This window comes from Dreissena polymorpha, chromosome 12, assembly GCF_020536995.1.
Source record: "Dreissena polymorpha isolate Duluth1 chromosome 12, UMN_Dpol_1.0, whole genome shotgun sequence".
Lineage (NCBI taxonomy): Eukaryota > Metazoa > Mollusca > Bivalvia > Myida > Dreissenidae > Dreissena > Dreissena polymorpha.
In genome coordinates this window covers 4,977,940-4,997,852 of record NC_068366.1, presented here as the reverse complement: position 1 = coordinate 4,997,852, position 19,913 = coordinate 4,977,940, and the positions used below count along the sequence as shown (strand labels likewise).

Here is a 19,913-nt window from a genome sequence, read left to right as displayed (position 1 = left end):
GCTCTAATTACACTGACATTAACAAAATAGTTATGACGTCAAAATTCAAAACAAGAGAAAGCTCTAATTACACTGACATTGAACATATTATGACGTAAAAGTTCAAACAAGAAAAAGCTCTTATAACACTGACATTAAACATATTATGACTCTTATTACAGACATTGAACATACATGTATTATGACGTTAAAATTGAAAACAAGCAAAATGCTTTCATTACACTGACATTGAACATATTATGACGTCGAAATTTAAACAAGAGAGAGCTCTAACTAGACTGATATTGAACATATTATGACGTACATTTTCTAACAAGAAAAAAACTCTTTTTACACTGATATTAAGCATATTATGATTTTAGACGAATAAGAAGCTTTTATTACTCTGACATTTACCATATAATGACGTCACAATTCAAACAAGAAAATGATCTGATTATTCTGACATTGAGCATATAATGACGACAAAATTCACAACAAGAAAAGGCTCTTATAACATAGACATTGAACAAAAATTCAAAATAAGAGAAAGCTCTTATTACACTGACATTGAACATATTATGACGTCAAAATTCATAGAAGCCAAAGCTATTAATACACTGACATTAAAAAATATTATGACGTCAAATTTTAGACGAAGAAGAAGCTTTTGTTACACTGACATCGAAAATTTTAGTAAAGCTCTTATAATACTGACATTGAGCATATTATGACGACAAAATTCACTACAAGAAAAAGCTCTTATTTTACAGACATTTAACATATTATGACGTCAAAATTCAAACAAGAAACGTCAGAATGTAAACAAGAAAGGAAACGAACAAAACAAAACAATCGATACACTAGATGAATTGTTTTTTTCTATTTTAATTCACGACAATACACTGACATTGAACATATCATGTGGTCAAAATTCAAACAAGAACAAGCTTTTATAATATTTACATTGAACATATTATGACAACAAAATTCACAACGAGAAAAGACTCTAATTACACAGACATTGTTCATATTATGACGTCAAAATTCAAAACAAGGAACGTCTAGATGTAAACACGAAAAGAAACAAACAAAACAGACGATACATTAGATTAATTGTTTTTTCTATTTCAATTTATGAATACATTTTCCGTGTAATAAGCTTAATAAAAAGAACCGTAATGTTATATTCGCCATTTAAAACCTTTTGAGATTTTACTCTGTTGTGGCCCTTTAACGGTTATTTTCAGGTATAATATTTGAATAGACTTAATTGTATTTAAATAAAAAAGGGAAAAACTATTTCGTTTAGTATCTCTATATAATTCAGGATGCTTAGAAATTTTCCTCGATGAGATATGCACACAATTTCTAATTTGATTTCAAAAATGATAAGACATGTTGACTATATTTCTATCATTTTTCTAATTATTTGGTGTGACTACAGTTTTTCATAAGTGTTTCCACGTAAATTTACTTTCAATTAATTTGCTTCGAAACAAAAAGCATCGTGAATTGCGCATAAAGGAGTGGGGTGTGTAATCAACAGGCTAGCATATAATAATATGTTATAGATGTACAGCACCATGACACATTAGATCATGATGAGATTTTTTAGAATAAAAGAAGTACATGTATAGTGAACATCGCTTAGTTTATACCATATCAGGTTTACATTATGCAATAGCGAGAAGGAAACTATATAAATGAACATCATTAGCTCACAATATATGTACATTTTTAATATAAGATCGAGTAAGGAGATGTATTGGTTGCAGTATAAGTAATACCGTAATGCTGTTTTAGTAAAGACTGTTTTGCAAAAACGTTAATCAATTAAAAGTACAGAGCAATGCTAACGATATGACTTGATTTATTTTCAGGATATTTTCGCCCGATATACTTTTTAGGCAATTACTGCAATAAATAGTAGAGATGGACATAAGTCTAGGCAAAAAAACGAAGCTAAGGATTATATAAAACATACATCACTAGTAAATATCATTTATGCTTGGGCAATTAAGCATACTTATATTGAAGTGTTTGTACATGAAGATATAAAAATATGTATTTTGGTTGCTTATGTTTGCTTAGTGTGTAGTGACGAGAGAATGTGTTATTATTAGAATTAACAAAATCAAAGAAATACAGTAAGGCCAAGGCACACATCTTTTTTTTCATAAAAGATGCAGCACGGCCACTGTTTTTTTTTAAAGGAAGAATGCCTTGCTAAAAGAGAGTATGTTTCTTTCTTCAGCGATAAACAAAAACAGAAGAAAAAAAAACAACAAACTCTTTTAGGTGTTAAAAGTAATGATAAACCATATTTCTGTTTTCATAAAAATTGCCATGTTTTTGCCCTGTGGCATTTTATAGTGCTCAGTACATTTAACCTGTGTCTAGATTGTAATCGTATCTAATTTTATCAGGCACTGTAAACAATCTTATTGATCGGCCTCAATAAAAAAAACGGGATCCTCGTGCAACTCGTGCAATAAGCTTTATTTATTAACAAGTCAGTCCAGTGAGAGTACAAAGTAAAGTGCGGAAAAAAGTAGCGTTGACAACCTTAACACTTTTACACCTCTAAAACTTTTACAGCACATGATCGTTTTTGTTAATTTAGCACCTTTAGTATGAAGTGTACAAAGAATAGCGCAAGCAATGTAATTTTAATTTTTACTCTATCAACACTTTAGGTAAATGTTCTTTGAGGTATCAATGTTATTTTTAGGCCACGGTAGATTAAGCCAGTGCTGATAGTCCTCCCATTCTACGCGATGAACCACGTCTCTTGCGTCTTTGTAGGAGATGGCACCGTTCCTGGACCAGACACTTGGTATTATATTACATCTTGGTATCAAATTGTTTGTTTTGTTGAATATGATTGGATTTTACTAAAATGATTACTTTATAGTTGATTCCGAGTCATATGACCATCCTCCACACATGACTGATATAAGGACTTCCTTTTGACCGTGATATAACAAAATATATCAGGCAACGTTATATCAGGCGGATATCAATGTGGTGGTATGATAAAATTGATTAGGTTCCTCAAACTAAAGATACGACTGTTGGCTACCATTGTCGATAATTTAAGACATGCTTTTAAACTGTGATGATTTTAGATGCAGAAAGATAAACAGAATGCGTTACCCAAAGTAGAGGAATCACGTGACTACATGATCCCGAGTGACGTTGAGCTGAAGAACATGTCCAATACGCAATGGAAGCAGATATATTGGAAGTGTGTTCGTTGTTTTCAAATTGATTAGTTACAATAATTACTTATGTCCATTACAATCCTGTCGATCTGGGTTGAGTTGAGTTTGTAAGTTCTGGAAAAAGTCAGAACAGGTGCAATAAAAATGAACACCGCTTCTGTTGACATCGTTTGCCAAACACTATATATAATAAGAATTACTTTTTAAATTGTGTATTGTTCGTATTGTCCGTATTCCGCTAACCCCTTCCCTAATGTTTCTTTTCCGAAACAAGTAGAATTGCTAAAGTTATATGATGGTTCGTTGCTTGATTAGAATCGTATTTAGCCCCTGCACTCATGCATTTCCACTTTAAGGATTGTGAACGCATAAAGGCATTATCACTTCGATTTAAGGAGGAGAGCAAACAGACAGCCAGCGACGGCGTAGAAACGTCCATACAAAGTTGTAGTAGATAGTCATAAGAAACTTTAAGACCGTTGTAAGTACGCCGAGGAACCTGTAAGGTCTCCAGGAGACGTAGGCATATTTTGCTCTCTTGTCCGCTACATCTTTTATTGCCCTCCGTTAAGTGTTCTCGTTTTGAAGGTATACAAACCGCCTGCAGACGCTGTGCAAGGATGTGGTCCGGGTGGGGAAGCTGACGGACGGGGGAAAAGAGATATGTGCTGACGAACGCTACAGGCCGAGAGCTCCATGCATCATATACTCGTTCGGGTGGTTGCACATTATTTTAATTGTACAAACATACGCTAATAAGGTTATAGCACAGAGGGGTGTAAAGTTAATAATCATTTGTGGTGTCGAATCATAGTGTATCGTAATTCAAGCGGATGCACAATTAGAATGTACTTTCGCGAATGGATGTACATTAATATTCTGGAAGATTGTATAGTGTGTATACATTCAGATGTTTGCATATTATACTCGTTCGGCAGTGTGTACATTAGCATAAACACTCATTCTAATAAGTGCAGCATGTGCGTATAGTATATGCATAAACAAATTGACAATTTCATCTTCAAGAAAACGAAAACAACTTATACTGATATCAACGTATAAACACACGAAATTCTTAATAAGGCGAGCGCAAATCAGAACGTTCTTTATGACACAGTATATATTTATTCGATCTGATATTAAACAAACAAATTTCAGAATATTTGCAAGAAAACGAGTTCAGCTTAATAGTTTGATGCAATGAATATTCTCAATAAATGTAAATTCTATTTCAGCATAAACAATGACTTCTCGTTTGACAACGAAGCAGTAAAAATGTTTGGATGCGATGTGTTCTGCTTTGATCCGAGGTAAGAATGAGTATTTGTTTAGGGATAAGGCACTGAATACTCAACGCAACATTGTATGTATATACTGTAAAGGAGATTAACATGCACCTTAACCGACTTGCATTATGTAACGAATTCTCCAAACTAATCAAACATTAAAATACAACTATTGGTTACATTATGGTTTATTAATAAAGAATGATATTCATTAAAAAAATTATTTGCTATTACATGGCTTTTAACTGACCGAGTGCGTGATGATACAACATTGTAAATATGTATATAAATTTGACTCGAGTTATCCCCCCCCCCAAAATTTATTAACTGACCCGTATCACTGAACAGTTGTCAATTACGCGTAACTTAACGTGACTTGTTCACAGATTATTGTATTCACAAGGATCTTTTAATTGCTTAATGACATGGATATATTACTTAAACCATTTGAAAAATCTGGAAGTTTCATATGAGTACTATTTAATTTTATTTTTTATTTAGGATCTTTGTAAATTATAATTATGAACATAAATTAGCACGTTTAAAACATCAAATTTAAAAACGGTTATAAATGTAGCATTATAAACTATGGAACGCCATAACTGCCTTAACATGACAAAGTATATTTCATGACTATCTTTATCAGTATATGATGTTGATTTTACATTATATGATGTTACTTTGGCATTATACGTCAATAATTAATGATATTATGATGATAATTTACCATGATATGATGCTAACAGTCCATTATATAATGCTAATTGTTCATTATATTATGCTCACTGTACATTACATAATAATTAGTGTCCATTATATGATGATCATTTTACATTATATGATGCTCACTCTCCATTATATGATGCTCACTCTCCATTATATACCATTATATGATGCTCACTCTCAATTATAAGATGCTCATTGTACAGTATATGATGCTCACTCTCCATTATATGATGCTCAGTGTACATTATATGATGCTCACTCTCCATTATATGAATCTCACTCTCCATTCTATGATGCTCACTCTCCATTATATGATGCTAACTCTCAATTATATGATGCTCATTTTACATTATATGATGCTCACTTTCCATTATATGATGCTCACTCTCCATTAAATGATGCTCACTATCAATTATATGATGCTCACTCTCAATTATACGATGCTCACTTTCAATTATATGATGCTCATTTTACATTATATGGTGCTCACTTTTCATTATATGATGCTCACTGTTCAGTATATGATGCTCATTCCCCATTATCTGATCCTCATTTTTCATTATATGATGTGCAAATTTCATTATACGATGGTCGAACGTAGAACAAGTGTATTTCTCGGCAAAGTGAATCATTTACTGTATTAGTAGCGCGAGCAAGCACATGCTTTTTATCAAGCGTCTCAGTTCTCCTATAAACATGTAAATTACATGAATATATAAGGGGAGGATTCTATGTAGAAAAGATGGTCGAAACGTATTTTTAAATATTCCTAAATACCAATATAAGTTTTGCATTGATCTAAGATTTAAATTCGCGGCATCATGTTTATATTAGCCGTCTTATGAACATGTGCATATCTGCACGGTTGCCTCCCTTTGTTGTTAGCTTACTAAAAAAGCATGGCCGTCCGAAAAATGGTCGAAAAAGTGTTGCAAGAAATTATCCTCCATACACTGTTAGCATTTTTTTTTGTTGGCCAGGGATTCGAGTTTGAATCGTTGACACACTTGTCACACAATGAACTCGGTCATCCACATGTATCTATCCTATCGATTAAAACGTTCACATCACCATGAACAAGTCAGCCTTAACAATAACACCCGGCAATAACAATTCATCAGCATAGAAATTTAAATAGCCTCCAGTCCCCCAATCATAATCTGAGCATTGCATAATTATAAATAATGAGCATAAAATAAAGAACTAGCACCAGAATATAGCAAAAGGATCAGACATCATAATCGGTCATACATTGAACAATGAGAATCATATAATGTGCAATGATATTCATATAATGGACTGTGACCATCGTATAATGAACAATGAGCATCATATAATGGAGAGTGAGCATCATATAATAGACGATGAGCATCGTATAATTGAGAGTGAGCATCGTAAAATTGAGAGTGAGCATCATATAATGGAGAGTGAGCATCATATAATGGAGAGTAAGCATCGTATAATTGAGAGTGAGTATCATATACTTGAGAGTGAGCATCGTATAATTGAGATTGAACATCATATAATTGAGAGTAAGCATCATATAATGGAGAGTGGGCATCATATAATTGAGAGTGAGCATCATATAATGGAAAATGAGCATCATATGATGCAGAGTAAGCAACATATAATGGAGAGTGAGCATCGTATAATGGACAATTAGCATCATATAATGGGCAATGAGCAACATATTATGGAGAGTGAGCATCATATAATGGCCTATGATCATCATATAATGGACAATGAGCAGCATATGATGGACAATAAGAATCATATCATGGACCGTGAGCATCATATAATGGTGGAATATCCTCATAATTTCATTAATTAACAACGTTTGATGCCAAAGTAACATCATATAATATATATTCAACATCATATAATTATATATATAGTAATGAAATATATGTTTTCATGTTAAGGCAGCTTTGGCGTTCCATAATAAACCCGTATTTAAATACAATTACTTTGTTTAATGGAAACAACACATTCTGTATCTCATGTTTTGTTGGCAGCATGAAGATGAAGTCGAAACGCATTTCAGACCATGTCTGGTTTTACAATTGGGGACTTTCTGGAGAGAATACGGTCGACAAGCAAGGCTGGAAGATGAAAACTCTGAAAACCATTAGAAATGATCTCGGTCACTCGAATGTAAACAACATCTTATCGTCAAAGTGTTAACTAACATACATATATTCTGAACTTAATCATTGTGTTGGTTGTGTATGCACTACGGAAAATGTAAACAAAAACATACAAACAAGATAAACAGCAGCAACACAAAACACATAATGCGCATAAACGAGAAATCATCTGTTTACAATTACTCTTTAGAAACTAAATGGTTATTATATATTAATTTGTATCTCGGAAGTTAGTTGTCTGAAGTTAAAATAAAAACAAATACACTTGACAAAGTTATACATCTCCAATAGCAAAAGATTTATTCATTTAATATTATTCGTATACGTTTTATCTGAAATTTACTGTGACACAGAGACGACGTCCACTGTTCGTCAACTATTTTCTTCCTAAGAAAAAGCGATTTGAGAAAACGAGATTCTAAGTCGAGAGAACGATATTCTTATTTAAAAGATTCAATATAAAATAATTGCCAGTAATAAAATACTAGTATTTTCTAATAATATCTTTACTATTTAATGAGAATCAACTTAATGATTGTTCTTTATTAAATTATTAGTACGTTGACACATGATGTTTGTTTTGCACAGAAAACGATTGACATCTTAAAGATGGACATAGAGTCGTTTGAATGGAATTCCATGCTGCAAATGATTCCCGCAGGAGACCTTGATGACGTCAGACAGTTTGCTGTTGAGACACACTTCATGCATGGTGCAATTCCAGGAAACTTGCAGTTATCTGCCCTTAGACAACTGTATGACAGAGGATTTCGGATATTCATGAGGGACAGAAACATAATTGCCGGGATAGAAGGGTCTATGACAAAATTGAATGAGAATTCATTGATCAACGTTCTCTACAGTTAGGAGCCTTGAAGCATGGTTATAAAAATAAGTTGAATTATGGTGTTGTGTTATTTGTTTTTTGATATCATATACATTTAGACACTCATATTCATATTGTTTCTTACAATATTGTTTCTAACAAACGATTTACAATATCGTGTGTATATTGTTTTATTGTGAAATATTTATAAAATTTATCATAATTGTGTTGGTGGGAAAAACTTTTTTTTAACTCAACAATACCACTTGGTAATCATTATCGAATTTATATTAAGTATTTTTAGCATGACAGGAGATATTTAAGTGATGTATATCATGTATTAATCGTATATCATGTTTTATTGTTTAAAGCTGTCTTTTATATCGACCCTTTTCATCAATTTTTTTTTCATTTTTACTGCCTTCATTCATAAAAATCATTATTATTGTAATGGACAGAACAGAAAAAATATTGTATTCACTTAAGCATATTTTAAGCTCAACTTGATCCATATTATAATACATTAATACATGCGTGAAAAAAAGAGAAATTAAGATAATAATTCACTATGCTTGAGAGTGGTGTGTGTTCATTTAAACAATGAATTGAGTATAATCAAGCGGTCGAACACGCTGTCCCGCGTGATAACGCCAGATAACACAGGGCCGCGAGATAACACGTGATCGCCCACCGTCTTGCCTTGATGAATTCATTCTTTCGTTAATGATATATCTCTGATATATATGAAATTACCTTTTTAATCTCTTATTACATTATATTAGTGTGATATGTTTCGTATTTTATGTGCATTTGTTTGCAGTTGTGTACTAAAATGGGTAAAAAAAGTAATTTTTTGTAATAAATATTGTGGTTTGTTTGGGTAATTTGTTTTTTATTGAGTAGGAATATGCATGAACAAATTTATTAACATATTACATTAATACTACAGAGGGAGTAACAACCCAGCGCAAAGAGCTATTTTGGGTTCATGACTAGTGTGAGTGCAGAGAGTATAAGCTCAAAGCGAATTCAGATCACGACAGTTCAACACTTCTGGCGCGGATATACATAGGGATATTGACATAGAAACTAAAAATGGTTCACGGATTGATCAAGCGACAATCACCATAAAATGTTGTGCAGTGTTTTAGGGTGATATTTTAAGTAAAATGCAATACAAACTTGCTTATAGTAGTGCAATTTTTTAGAAGATGAATACCACTTTGTTATGGACTGTACATTATATACTGATGCAAGAAAAGCTAATTTAAAACCATGTTATTACGTAAGACCAAATATGTTAAAGTGTATAGATTTATTGACCGCTCAAAATAGTAATATTGTAAAGAATTTAGCTTTGTTTATTTATAAAGCATGGTAAATAAGAAATACTTATAATACATATTACGATTAGGGTATGATTTTAGTATATATTTATGCAACGCCTCTCGCTGTATATTGTCTTCTCTAAAACACCTACTATTTTTGTTTTGACGATGTAATGGTTTTTTGTTTTGTTTAAAATTTGAATGACCTGTGACTTTGTTTTATGTACATTGTATTGACATTTCATGTATACTCATGGGTTTATTGTCTACTGTATTATCAAATAAACTGGGAACTGTAAACTGTAAATCTACTCGCTTATTGTAGTGATCAAATGCACATTCTAACACGGCACGTGACTTGTTCATATATACAAAGAAGAAAAACTACTGTTGGTTATAACCCCGATATACCAACGGTTGTTTAAAGTGACGTCACTTTGATTGTCCGCGCACATTTTATGAATGAAGACGACGTCATTTGATTGTAATTGTTGTGGTGACGTCACGTTTTCGCGGAAAAGTGGAGGACGTCGGTTAATATAATTCTCATTTATAACCTTTAAATCGCGGATAACTTATTAATGAAAACGTGTTAGAATCGAAATAATCCACGGGTAACCGTTGATTATTGCGGTAATAACCAATGGTATGTCGTTCCGATGCTTGTTATCAAACCACTCGGGCTACGCCCTCGTGGTTTAATTCCTACGCATCGGAACTCCATACCGTTGGTTTTTACCGCAATAACCAACGGTTACCCGTGGATTATTTCTTAAATATTACATAGCATCCATCAACATGTATGTATGCTTAGATGCAGCTTGGAAAGGCACAACATGACCGTGCGAGTGATCTTGGCCTCAGTGCGACAAACACGGGTCTTTTGTGCGTGACATGCCATCGATCGATATTGAATAAATGCTTTCCAAGATGTTTGAAATCCAATTTCCATTGCATCGAACAGAACAATTATCATCGATCGAAAATGAACATCGATCTAAAATAATACTGCTTTTTCAAACTGCTCGATGTCATACATATTTTATGAACATGTTAACATCGTCTATACATTATTGTACATCTCCATGTAACAGTCATTAATAATACAGTGTGACAAAGGTTGAGAATAATTAATGCAATTTAATGTGACGCCATGCGCCTAATTATTCGATAGTTTCCGTATAATGAGCTCCAGTTGTTCCGTGTATAACTCTAGAGAGCCAGTAATGCAGAGATGTGATTTTTCCTCCTTGCAGCTGATTCCTTCCCTTTCAATGTCAAACTAATTATACAAATAGTTATAAACTTTACTTGATATAAATATATATATATATATATATATCAATGAACATTCTTGAGAGCGTATAGCAATGCGCCAGCAGTACTTTTGCAGCGAACCTCAACATCGGTTTCATCGACTTTCTTTTCAAATGTATGACTACAAAATTCTTAAAGAAAAGCACATCAAATCATGTTTTCCATTTGCATCTATTTACATACTATGGAATGCAGTTTATGATATTAGCTGTTCTTTCCAATTAATCTATTTGTAAAGTCAGCCTTTAACTAGGAACGTGAAACAAATATCATTCGACGTGCACACGATGTTATTTGTCATACTGCGGGGTTGTTATAAATATATTAAATTTCTAACTAACGTATCACGCTGCTGTAGCCGCCAATAGCACCGTACACACACAGGCCAAAAATGTAGCCGCCAAAAGCCCCGTACACACACAGGCCAAAAGGTTTCAGTTTGTCGTATCCTTAAACAGATTTGGTTCAGTTTGCTATGTTTATGCGTCTTTTAAGCCGGTTAATCTTCCGAACAGTAATTGCTTCAGGGTCAAAATGTGTATCTTTTTATATCGGGATGCTTAATATATGTTTTTAGTTCTAAACCTTTCCATATGAACGATAACCAGTGTATTGACAGGTTTACTTGCGCTCATTTCAGATGTTGTTTAAAGCATTATGGTATGATGTATACCCGTTTCGACGTCGTAATTTTTTATTGTTAAGTACTAACTTCACTAGGCAAAACTCTATTGTTTTCTTTCACACACAACAAAATAACTATTATGGATTGTTAATGTTAAAATGTTAAAAGTATGCAGACCGCAACAGCGTTTTATTTGATGCTCTTGAATAAGAATTTTAAATCACCTAGTCTAAATTCTTTGAAATCTGTGATACATTCTATGCCTCATGGGTCATATATTTGTATGTGCTAATGACATTAAATTTAAATAAATAAATAAATAAATAACTATATATAAGAACTCGTAATTCAAAAATTTAACAGTGTGTTACTGCTTCTATGCTTATAGTATTTCAGATATATTATAGTTCACTCCTGTTACAGGGTAATTCTAATGAATCCACATGCACAACCATAAACAATACAGCGTGATTATATGTGTCAAACATATCTTAAAATATGCAAGGAAACTACATGGCTGCGGCAGATTATCCAATTGTCCAACATCATAGATCGCACCATATTCCAAAATCATAGATAAGACCATGTTCCAACATCATAGATCAGACCATGTTCCAACATCATAGATCAGACCATGTTCAAACATCATAGATCAGACCATGTTCCAACATCATAGATCAGACCATGTTCCAACATCATAGATCAGACCATGTTCCAACATCATAGATCAGACCATGTTCCAACATCATAGATCAGACCATGTTCACGGGCTTCGTGAATAAGCATGCCTTTTCAATAGTGTATGATTTTGTGTGGCAACAATACGTTTGCCATCATGAGTAGATAATCCAATTTCGTATTGTATAATTACGATTTATATGTGTACACTTTACAGGTATGGCTTTTCACATAAAGAAGAAATAATATCAAATTATGTGACGCCCATGCTTAATATTTATCAAGTATAATAAAGGTAATAAATTACTTACGCCAACTTAAACAGCGTTGTCATTTTCGTCATTGTCCGTCATTGGTATGCTTTGATGCCGCATTTTTGCATTTTATCGCATTAAAAGAACGACATGTTAACTTAGTCATAAGACCTATCTCATAACGCAAAATAGCTAACCAAAACACGCAAGTATCTTATAATAGGCTCCGGTAGATTTTGTACATTTACCGGGTCAGTTGAATCAGTGAATAGTTGATGGGTCTGATGCGCATGAGAAGATATCTGTACAAACTTAAATTGCTAGAATTGTTTGAACAGCTTACAACAACACTTCATCCTGAAGGTTTAGTTTGATGGTAATGCACTCCAAATGAGAATGCCAGCAAACGGGTTGTGTTTACGATTAAAGAGTAAAACATTTATTATAGCTTGCATATTGATGGCGAGTAGTATTTTATACCTTTTATCAAAACGTTTGAGTACTAGGACAGAGACTGATCAAAGCTATTTCTCGGAAAGTAGAAAAGATGTTGATCATGAAAATAGTAAAAGGAAATGTCGTTTTGTATTTTTGGATCTGGAAAGTATCAAAGGCGTTCAAGTCAAACTATATGAACCTTGGTTGTATCCTAATGCACCGTTTTTAAAATATTTCGACGAATATTTTGGACCTGTTTCACGAAGATATCGACGACAAGATGTCTGCTAGTTTGGATTTGAAGCGAACCCTCGACACATGACCAGACTGAAACACATTGAAAAGTCTTACATAAAGAAGATACTGTCAGTGAGTTTTGAGAATTACGCCGTATCAAATAGGACTGGAGAAACCGTAACAGTTTATTCAGAGAAAAACTTTGATTTGGACTGGGGTGCGGGGATCCTTGATACAGCGATTAACAATAAGAAGACTATGACAAAGTATGACGTTCCGACGATGGATTTAGCAGAATTCATTCGTGCATCCATTCAACCGCTTCGTCCGGAGAAAGTTCTAATGAAAATGTATATAGAAGGTTCCGAGTTTATCGTTCTGCCACACCTGAACGAAAACGGGTTACTTTGTAATAGCATCGTTACTGCTATGGCAATCGAATAACACGAATGGGCAAAACCTTCTTTCAAGTCTTCTCTGACCATTCCGTCGTTGCAAAGTTTACTTCAAGCTCAGGTATGCAAGCCGACCTTGATAATGAACGTGGAAGACGAAACGTACAACACGGATGTTGACGTTCAACCAGATTGGTGAAAAAATAAACATAGAATACTTTGTTTACATTTATTATAAGTTGTTTTTTTAGTACAAATGGAATAGGCATATCGTCATTAATTTGCCTTTCTCGTATTTATTATATAAAATTATGTAATTTTCTTATGCGACAACACTATTTATTAATAAGCATTTAAGATCAAATTTGATATTGACTTTTGAAATTGACATCACCAATTGTGTTGGGTTGAGGCTTAAATTTGATAGTACGATTATATCTGTACAGGTTATTTTCATTTGTTATCCTTTAAAAATCCGCGACATCAGTCAGAGCTATTCTGTGTGGTCTAATTGATTTTAATGATGGCTTTCAATCAACAAAAGACAATATCATTTTCATATTTCTTTTTTTCTTATTTGCTTTATAACATTTATAATATTTCTCTCTTATTCTAGTGTTACTCAATTTGGTTAAAATGTTTATAGCTCTTAAAAGAATTTCCATTCATAATTGTTTATCAATAACAAACGATTCGAACCAAAATGGCTTTGCATTTGTTTCGCTTCATTCTCATTAAAGTAAAAAACAAATTGCAACGTTTGAGAACTACATTTAAATAATTTGATTGCTTTTGAGTTTTTCATTCAAAGCTAATCCCTAAATATGAATCTGTACTGCATCCCGGAGGAAGCATTCTTTTCACAAAATATTATATGCTTAAGTGTTTTATTATATGTTTGTATAAATATCAAATATTTAGAATTAATTGAGGTGTAATGAACATAAAACACGTTGTTTTTGGTGCGTGAAAAATACTAGAACTACCCCTACGACATTGTCAAGCGCATTTTTTAAATGTTTTATCATTGATTTTGTGGTAGGTATCCAATTGTTTAAGTTGTTGTTAATTTAAGATATAATGAGTCCTTTATTTCAACAAAGCATCTTGTATCGAGTGGTACATACTGGTATTTGTTTATGTGCTTTAAAACATATTCCTTAAAATAGGTTTGTAAATAATTTTGACTAATAACTGAACAACAAACACATATGTAGTGCACTGCAATTGTGTACTTTAAAAAAAGTGCATGTGTGTGAATTATCGTATTCGGTTTGCGAGAGATATTATGGCAGAAAGAAACTGTTTTATTTCAAAAAAATCATTGGATATACAGGTTGGAACAAATGTAAATTCTCTTCTCTACCAAGGATTAATAAACATAATAAAGAAATATATTGACAAATTTGAAAACCTGCCAAATTTTAACACAAAAAAACTACACGACCTATATAACAAACTTACATTAAAAATAGTAATTAGCCCAAAAGAAGAGAAACATATTTATAAAATATTAATTCAAAACAATGACATTCCGGCTTGTCATACAAAATGGAACTCAGAATTTTTCAATTTTGACTGGAAAAAGTACATCTACTCGTATTCAATCTTACTAAGAAAGTACATGCCAGATGGCTCCAATGCAGAATAGTCCACAGAATATTGGAAATAAATTCCCATATGATAAAAATGAAAATTGTTGCGAATAATCTATGTACATTTTGTAACATTGAAGTTGAAATAAATGTGTTCTGGTACTGTCCTTATACCCAAGAAATTATTAAATTTGTTGCTGAGATTATTCGTAAAAGCAGACCAAGCATACCTATTCAAATTACATGTCAGAATCTAGTCCTTGAAAGTATTAATAAAAAAATAAACGATTTAAACAAAGTATGCATATAGAGCTTAATCGATATAGGCCTACCTTTCATTGTGAGAAAAAAACAACAACATTATCCCTTCAAAATATGGACTTGTCAAAAAGCATAAAGTACGAGTTCAAAATTTACACAAAAAAAAACAATTAAATCATAAGAAGAATAAAAAATATGGTCCCATGTTACTTGTTAAAATATGAACTGACATCTCATAATAAAAAAATGTTTATCACATAAGTGTTTTCTAAACTCTGAACAATCAATTTTCTTATATAATGCAGTTCAGCACTTACTAATTAATTTTCGTATGTGCAATGCTTTTATGATCAATAATATATACATGTAACGTGTCTTCGACCGAGCGTCGGTCTTTATAGTATGGTTCAGACAATAACCCAAAGCACAATACAATAGTATATAATTTTCCTCAAGCTACCTTGCTTTATGATTGGTTATTAATATAATAATTGGTTTGGAACAGTAAATCAAATGTAATCAATTGCTATATTCTTATGACATCGAACCCCACTATTTACGCTTATGGCCTTGGGTCTATGTATGGAGACCTATGTCTTCGGGTCTATGTATGTAGACCTTTGTCTTCGGGTCTATGTATGGAGACCTATGTCTCGGAGCTTTGTATGGAGACCTATGTCTCGGAGCTATATATGGAGACCTATGCCTCGGAGCTATGTATAGAGACCTATGTCCTCGAGACTATGTATGGAGACGTATGACCTCGAGACTATGTATGGAGACCTGTGTCTCGGAACACTTCGTTATGACTCCGAGTCTGTGTGACTCGTTACCCTAGGTATGGAGCCTTGTAGTGTTGTGTGAAGGTATGTGACTTATATATCAACTATTAGCGACCCGGGCTGCTGAGGGGTAGGAATCCAACTTCAAGGCTCTCAGAACGTTTGAAGAGGATAGCCAGTCTCTATGTGCCCAAAGTCCCTAATTTATGTTAATAATATAATTTAATTACCTAATTTCGCGATGTTAACTCGACGAAGTCGGCAGTACAACTGACTATTCATAGAAGAAACGCGCCCTTTTATACTTTCTGCTCATGCGGCGTTACTCGGACATTTCCATAGTGATACAGTTGAGATCTACGTAATAGTGGTTTGACTTAATTATAAAGCATAATAATGAGATTCTGGTCTTTATCAACAGAATAAACATTTATTAAACAAATGGATATAAAAACAACATACAACGACATACAACGATACATTTCTAGGCATATTTTCAACAATGAATTAAACGTCAACAATGCTTACCGGAAATCAATGGACGCTTTTAATATATTAACTAAAAGGAACAATTTACCCAAAGAAAAATGAACGTAAGTAAAGAACGGTGGTAGGTTAAAAATCACCACATTACCCACGCCTCCGATTTTAAGCGTCCCGCTTATTCATGTATTTATATATATATATTTTGTTTTTCTTAAACAACATAACATGGCAAATCAAAGCAGTCTTAAAAGAACACCAAAAATTAACAAAACATGATACTCTTTAATACTCTGTAACAGTAATATGCACTTTACCTAAGTGTCAATGATTAACAGAAAATAAAACAATCATATTTCACAGTCTAAGCACTGTGTTGCATTGTGACATGAATGAAGAATGACTGCCTGTCATTACATGTGTGTCCGCACACATTACACCTCCAAGGCTGTCCATTGGTATGGCAACCCTGGTGGATGAAGTACATGGCCATATCCTCGAAATATATTCCACAAAAATTGCACTTGTGCAATTTGTTGCACTGACATTCATTTAGCATTTGCACGATGTCTCGTGTCTGTGTCCCCCTTTCAGCAACGATAACTGCATCCTGCGTACTTTTGTTCATTTGGACAACACTGTCGACTTGAACGGCATTCTCTCCCTTCGGTTTGTAATCCGCTCGAACGCCGCTACTACGCAACCACTTCCCAGTCTCTACCTTATCAATGCCTCTACACTGTTCATCAAGGATTTTGACTTGACAACTGGGTCCAGGATGTTCAGACTCCGAACCTTTGGCTCGCTTAACCGGCGCTTGAACAGGAGTGGGAGCCGTTCTCTTTCTAACAGTCCTACCTAACTCAAAGTCACTATCTTCGTCTGAAGAAGAGCCCTTCTCGTCCACACTGATCTCGGGATCGGAATCCAAGTCACTTTCGCCTTGATCTTCCTTATCATTCACTGCATTCGCGCAAGCACTGGCAGACTCATAACAACATCCCTTGTCACTGCCTTGCGAAACTTTATCGTGCCCCGTTCGGGCATAATGTCGTTTAAGGTATACGACCTTCTTGAAGTTCACTCCGCACGTCTTGCATGCGAGTCTCTTCAAGGTACACGTCATAATATGGTCTCGGAAGCTAACCGTAACCGGTACATCCTTTTTGCATACTGAAAACGAGGTGCTAGTACTTGCGATAGTCTTCGTTTTCGCCATGGTCCTCCTTTTTGATCGAGCAGGACTCATGCGTTTAGCACAAACGTCACAACCGCTCACATAGATTTTCACATCATGTCGAAGTCCAGGCCAGTAATATCGTTGTCTAATCTTTTCAAACGTTTTCTTAATACCAAGGTGTCCTGGTGCCTTGATACCATGCATGTTTTTCAACACAACTCGCCTTTGTTTGAACGGAACGATGACCTGCCAATACACAATATTGGTCCCAAACACATCCCATTTCCGCACTACTAAATCATCTCTAACTTCGAGACGCTCCCATTGATTAAGTAGTGTCTTGAGGAAAAGACTGCATTTTGCAACGTCAGCATTATTTGGTCGTGCATTATCCAGGATCCACTGCTTCAGACGTGAAACATCTGCATCAGCGTTCTGAGCTGAGACAATATCTAATATTATATCAGCATCCTGGGGTTTCCTCTGTTCGATGATATCCACTGTAGGTTTTACATCTCTTGTGTCAGGACAATATTCACCGCACTGTCTAAATTGCCTCCAATTTAGATCATCAGCATTTCCATGCAACCGACGTGGTCTATGCTCTATCTTAAAATCAAACGACGCTGGTGTACTACCCGCGCATACTGAAGCTCCTTTGCTTTTGATAGAACACCTGTCTCCATTAATTAGTATCTGCTCTGATGCCAAGTCAATATGACACTGATACTGCTTGAAAAAGTCAAGACCTAGCATGATTTCTCCATCAATGTCTGCTACTATCGTCGTGATTGGGTAGGTTTTCCCATTAATGCGTAGGTCTAGCGTGGTTTGACCTTTGATATTAAGCGGCGTTCCACAAGCCGCGAAAATGTCCTTGTCAAAATATTTGAGTTCGGTACACTTGCCACAAATCATACTCCAGGTCTGTGTTGACATCAGCGAAAGTGTAGCTCCTGTGTCTATAAGACAGCTTACAGCAGAACCATCGATGTGTGCTGTTACGAAGAATAAGCCGGCCCCATTGAAAGCGGATTTCTTAACTTCACCACCCTTGTCACCTGTACTTCGGTCCATTTTATGTGACGCATTCGTATTTGACCTTTGACTATTATTATACCTGGGAACATTAGTGCGCCTTGGGTTCCATCGAGGTGTTCGGAAGTTATTCCGTGGTCTATCTGAGCTCGTATTCCTAGGTTGAAATGATCTCGAGGCACTATTACTTTGTCGTTTCCACTCACGAAACTCGTTTTGTAACTGTTGAATTGCAGACTGCAAGGACTTGAGGTCGTTCTGGTGTTTGATCTGGCTATCGCCCTCCGCTATACTTGTTGTCAGCACCTGACTTGAGGCAAGGTGCTTTTGCTCAGCTTTGTAGTAGGCTTCCATTTCGACTGCATGACGCACAGCATCATTCAGACTCGATGGTCTAGCCTGTTTGGTTCGTATCCTCAACTCTACGCTATCTAGCGAATCTAAAAATTGCTCTTTTGCAAGGGTTTCTCTAACATCGGCTGGGGCAGTAGGGTAAGCCAAATTTGTCAGCCTTCTGATGTCCTGCGCTAGTTCTGACAAGTTTTCCGATGCACGCTGTTTTCGTTCTCGAAGCTGCACCCGGTACAATTCTGTTTGATTGGGCAGCTGAAACCTTTCTTGCAAAGCTATCACAAGCTCTGTATAGTAATTGCATTGTTTGGACAAATTCCCAAATACACCCTGTGCCTGACCTCTCAACGATACGGCAAGGTACAGTCCCTTCTCTTTTTCAGTCCATCTGTTTAATTCTGAACAAGCATCGAAATGTGCTTTATAATCGGACCAGGACCCCGAACCATCATATGTCGCAGGTCTCATTATAGCGGTACGCTCCTTGCTCGGGGTCTCCGACTGGGGTCGCGATGTACTCCGTCTTTTGGTCACATACTTCGGGGTATCTTCAGCATATTTCGGGTCTGGTGCTCGAGTGTGTTCTGAGAAACATGGGCTTGACGATTCTTGTTTCATACCTGCCCCTCGAGACAGTCTTTTGCGGTCGGTCGACCCTGTGTCCATGTTATCCATTTCTAGCTGTAGCCCGGAGATCTCACTTTCTAGTCTGAGTCTCTGGTTTTGTATTCGAAGTTGCTCTAGCTCTTCATACAACGCA

At 34.8% G+C, this 19,913-nt stretch overlaps 1 protein-coding gene across 1 annotated transcript in view; it reads left to right on the top strand.

Annotated features, from left to right (window-relative positions):
- Positions 1–8,232, top strand: part of LOC127853832 (probable methyltransferase-like protein 24) — a 44,177-nt gene extending 35,945 nt beyond the window's left edge. Inside the window, exons 3-5 of the mRNA XM_052388621.1 lie at positions 4,442–4,516; positions 7,234–7,372; positions 7,954–8,232. Coding sequence (XP_052244581.1) covers positions 4,442–4,516; positions 7,234–7,372; positions 7,954–8,232 — 493 coding nt within the window. The remainder of the gene's footprint in view (positions 1–4,441; positions 4,517–7,233; positions 7,373–7,953) is intronic.
- Positions 8,233–19,913: the final 11,681 nt, after the last annotated feature.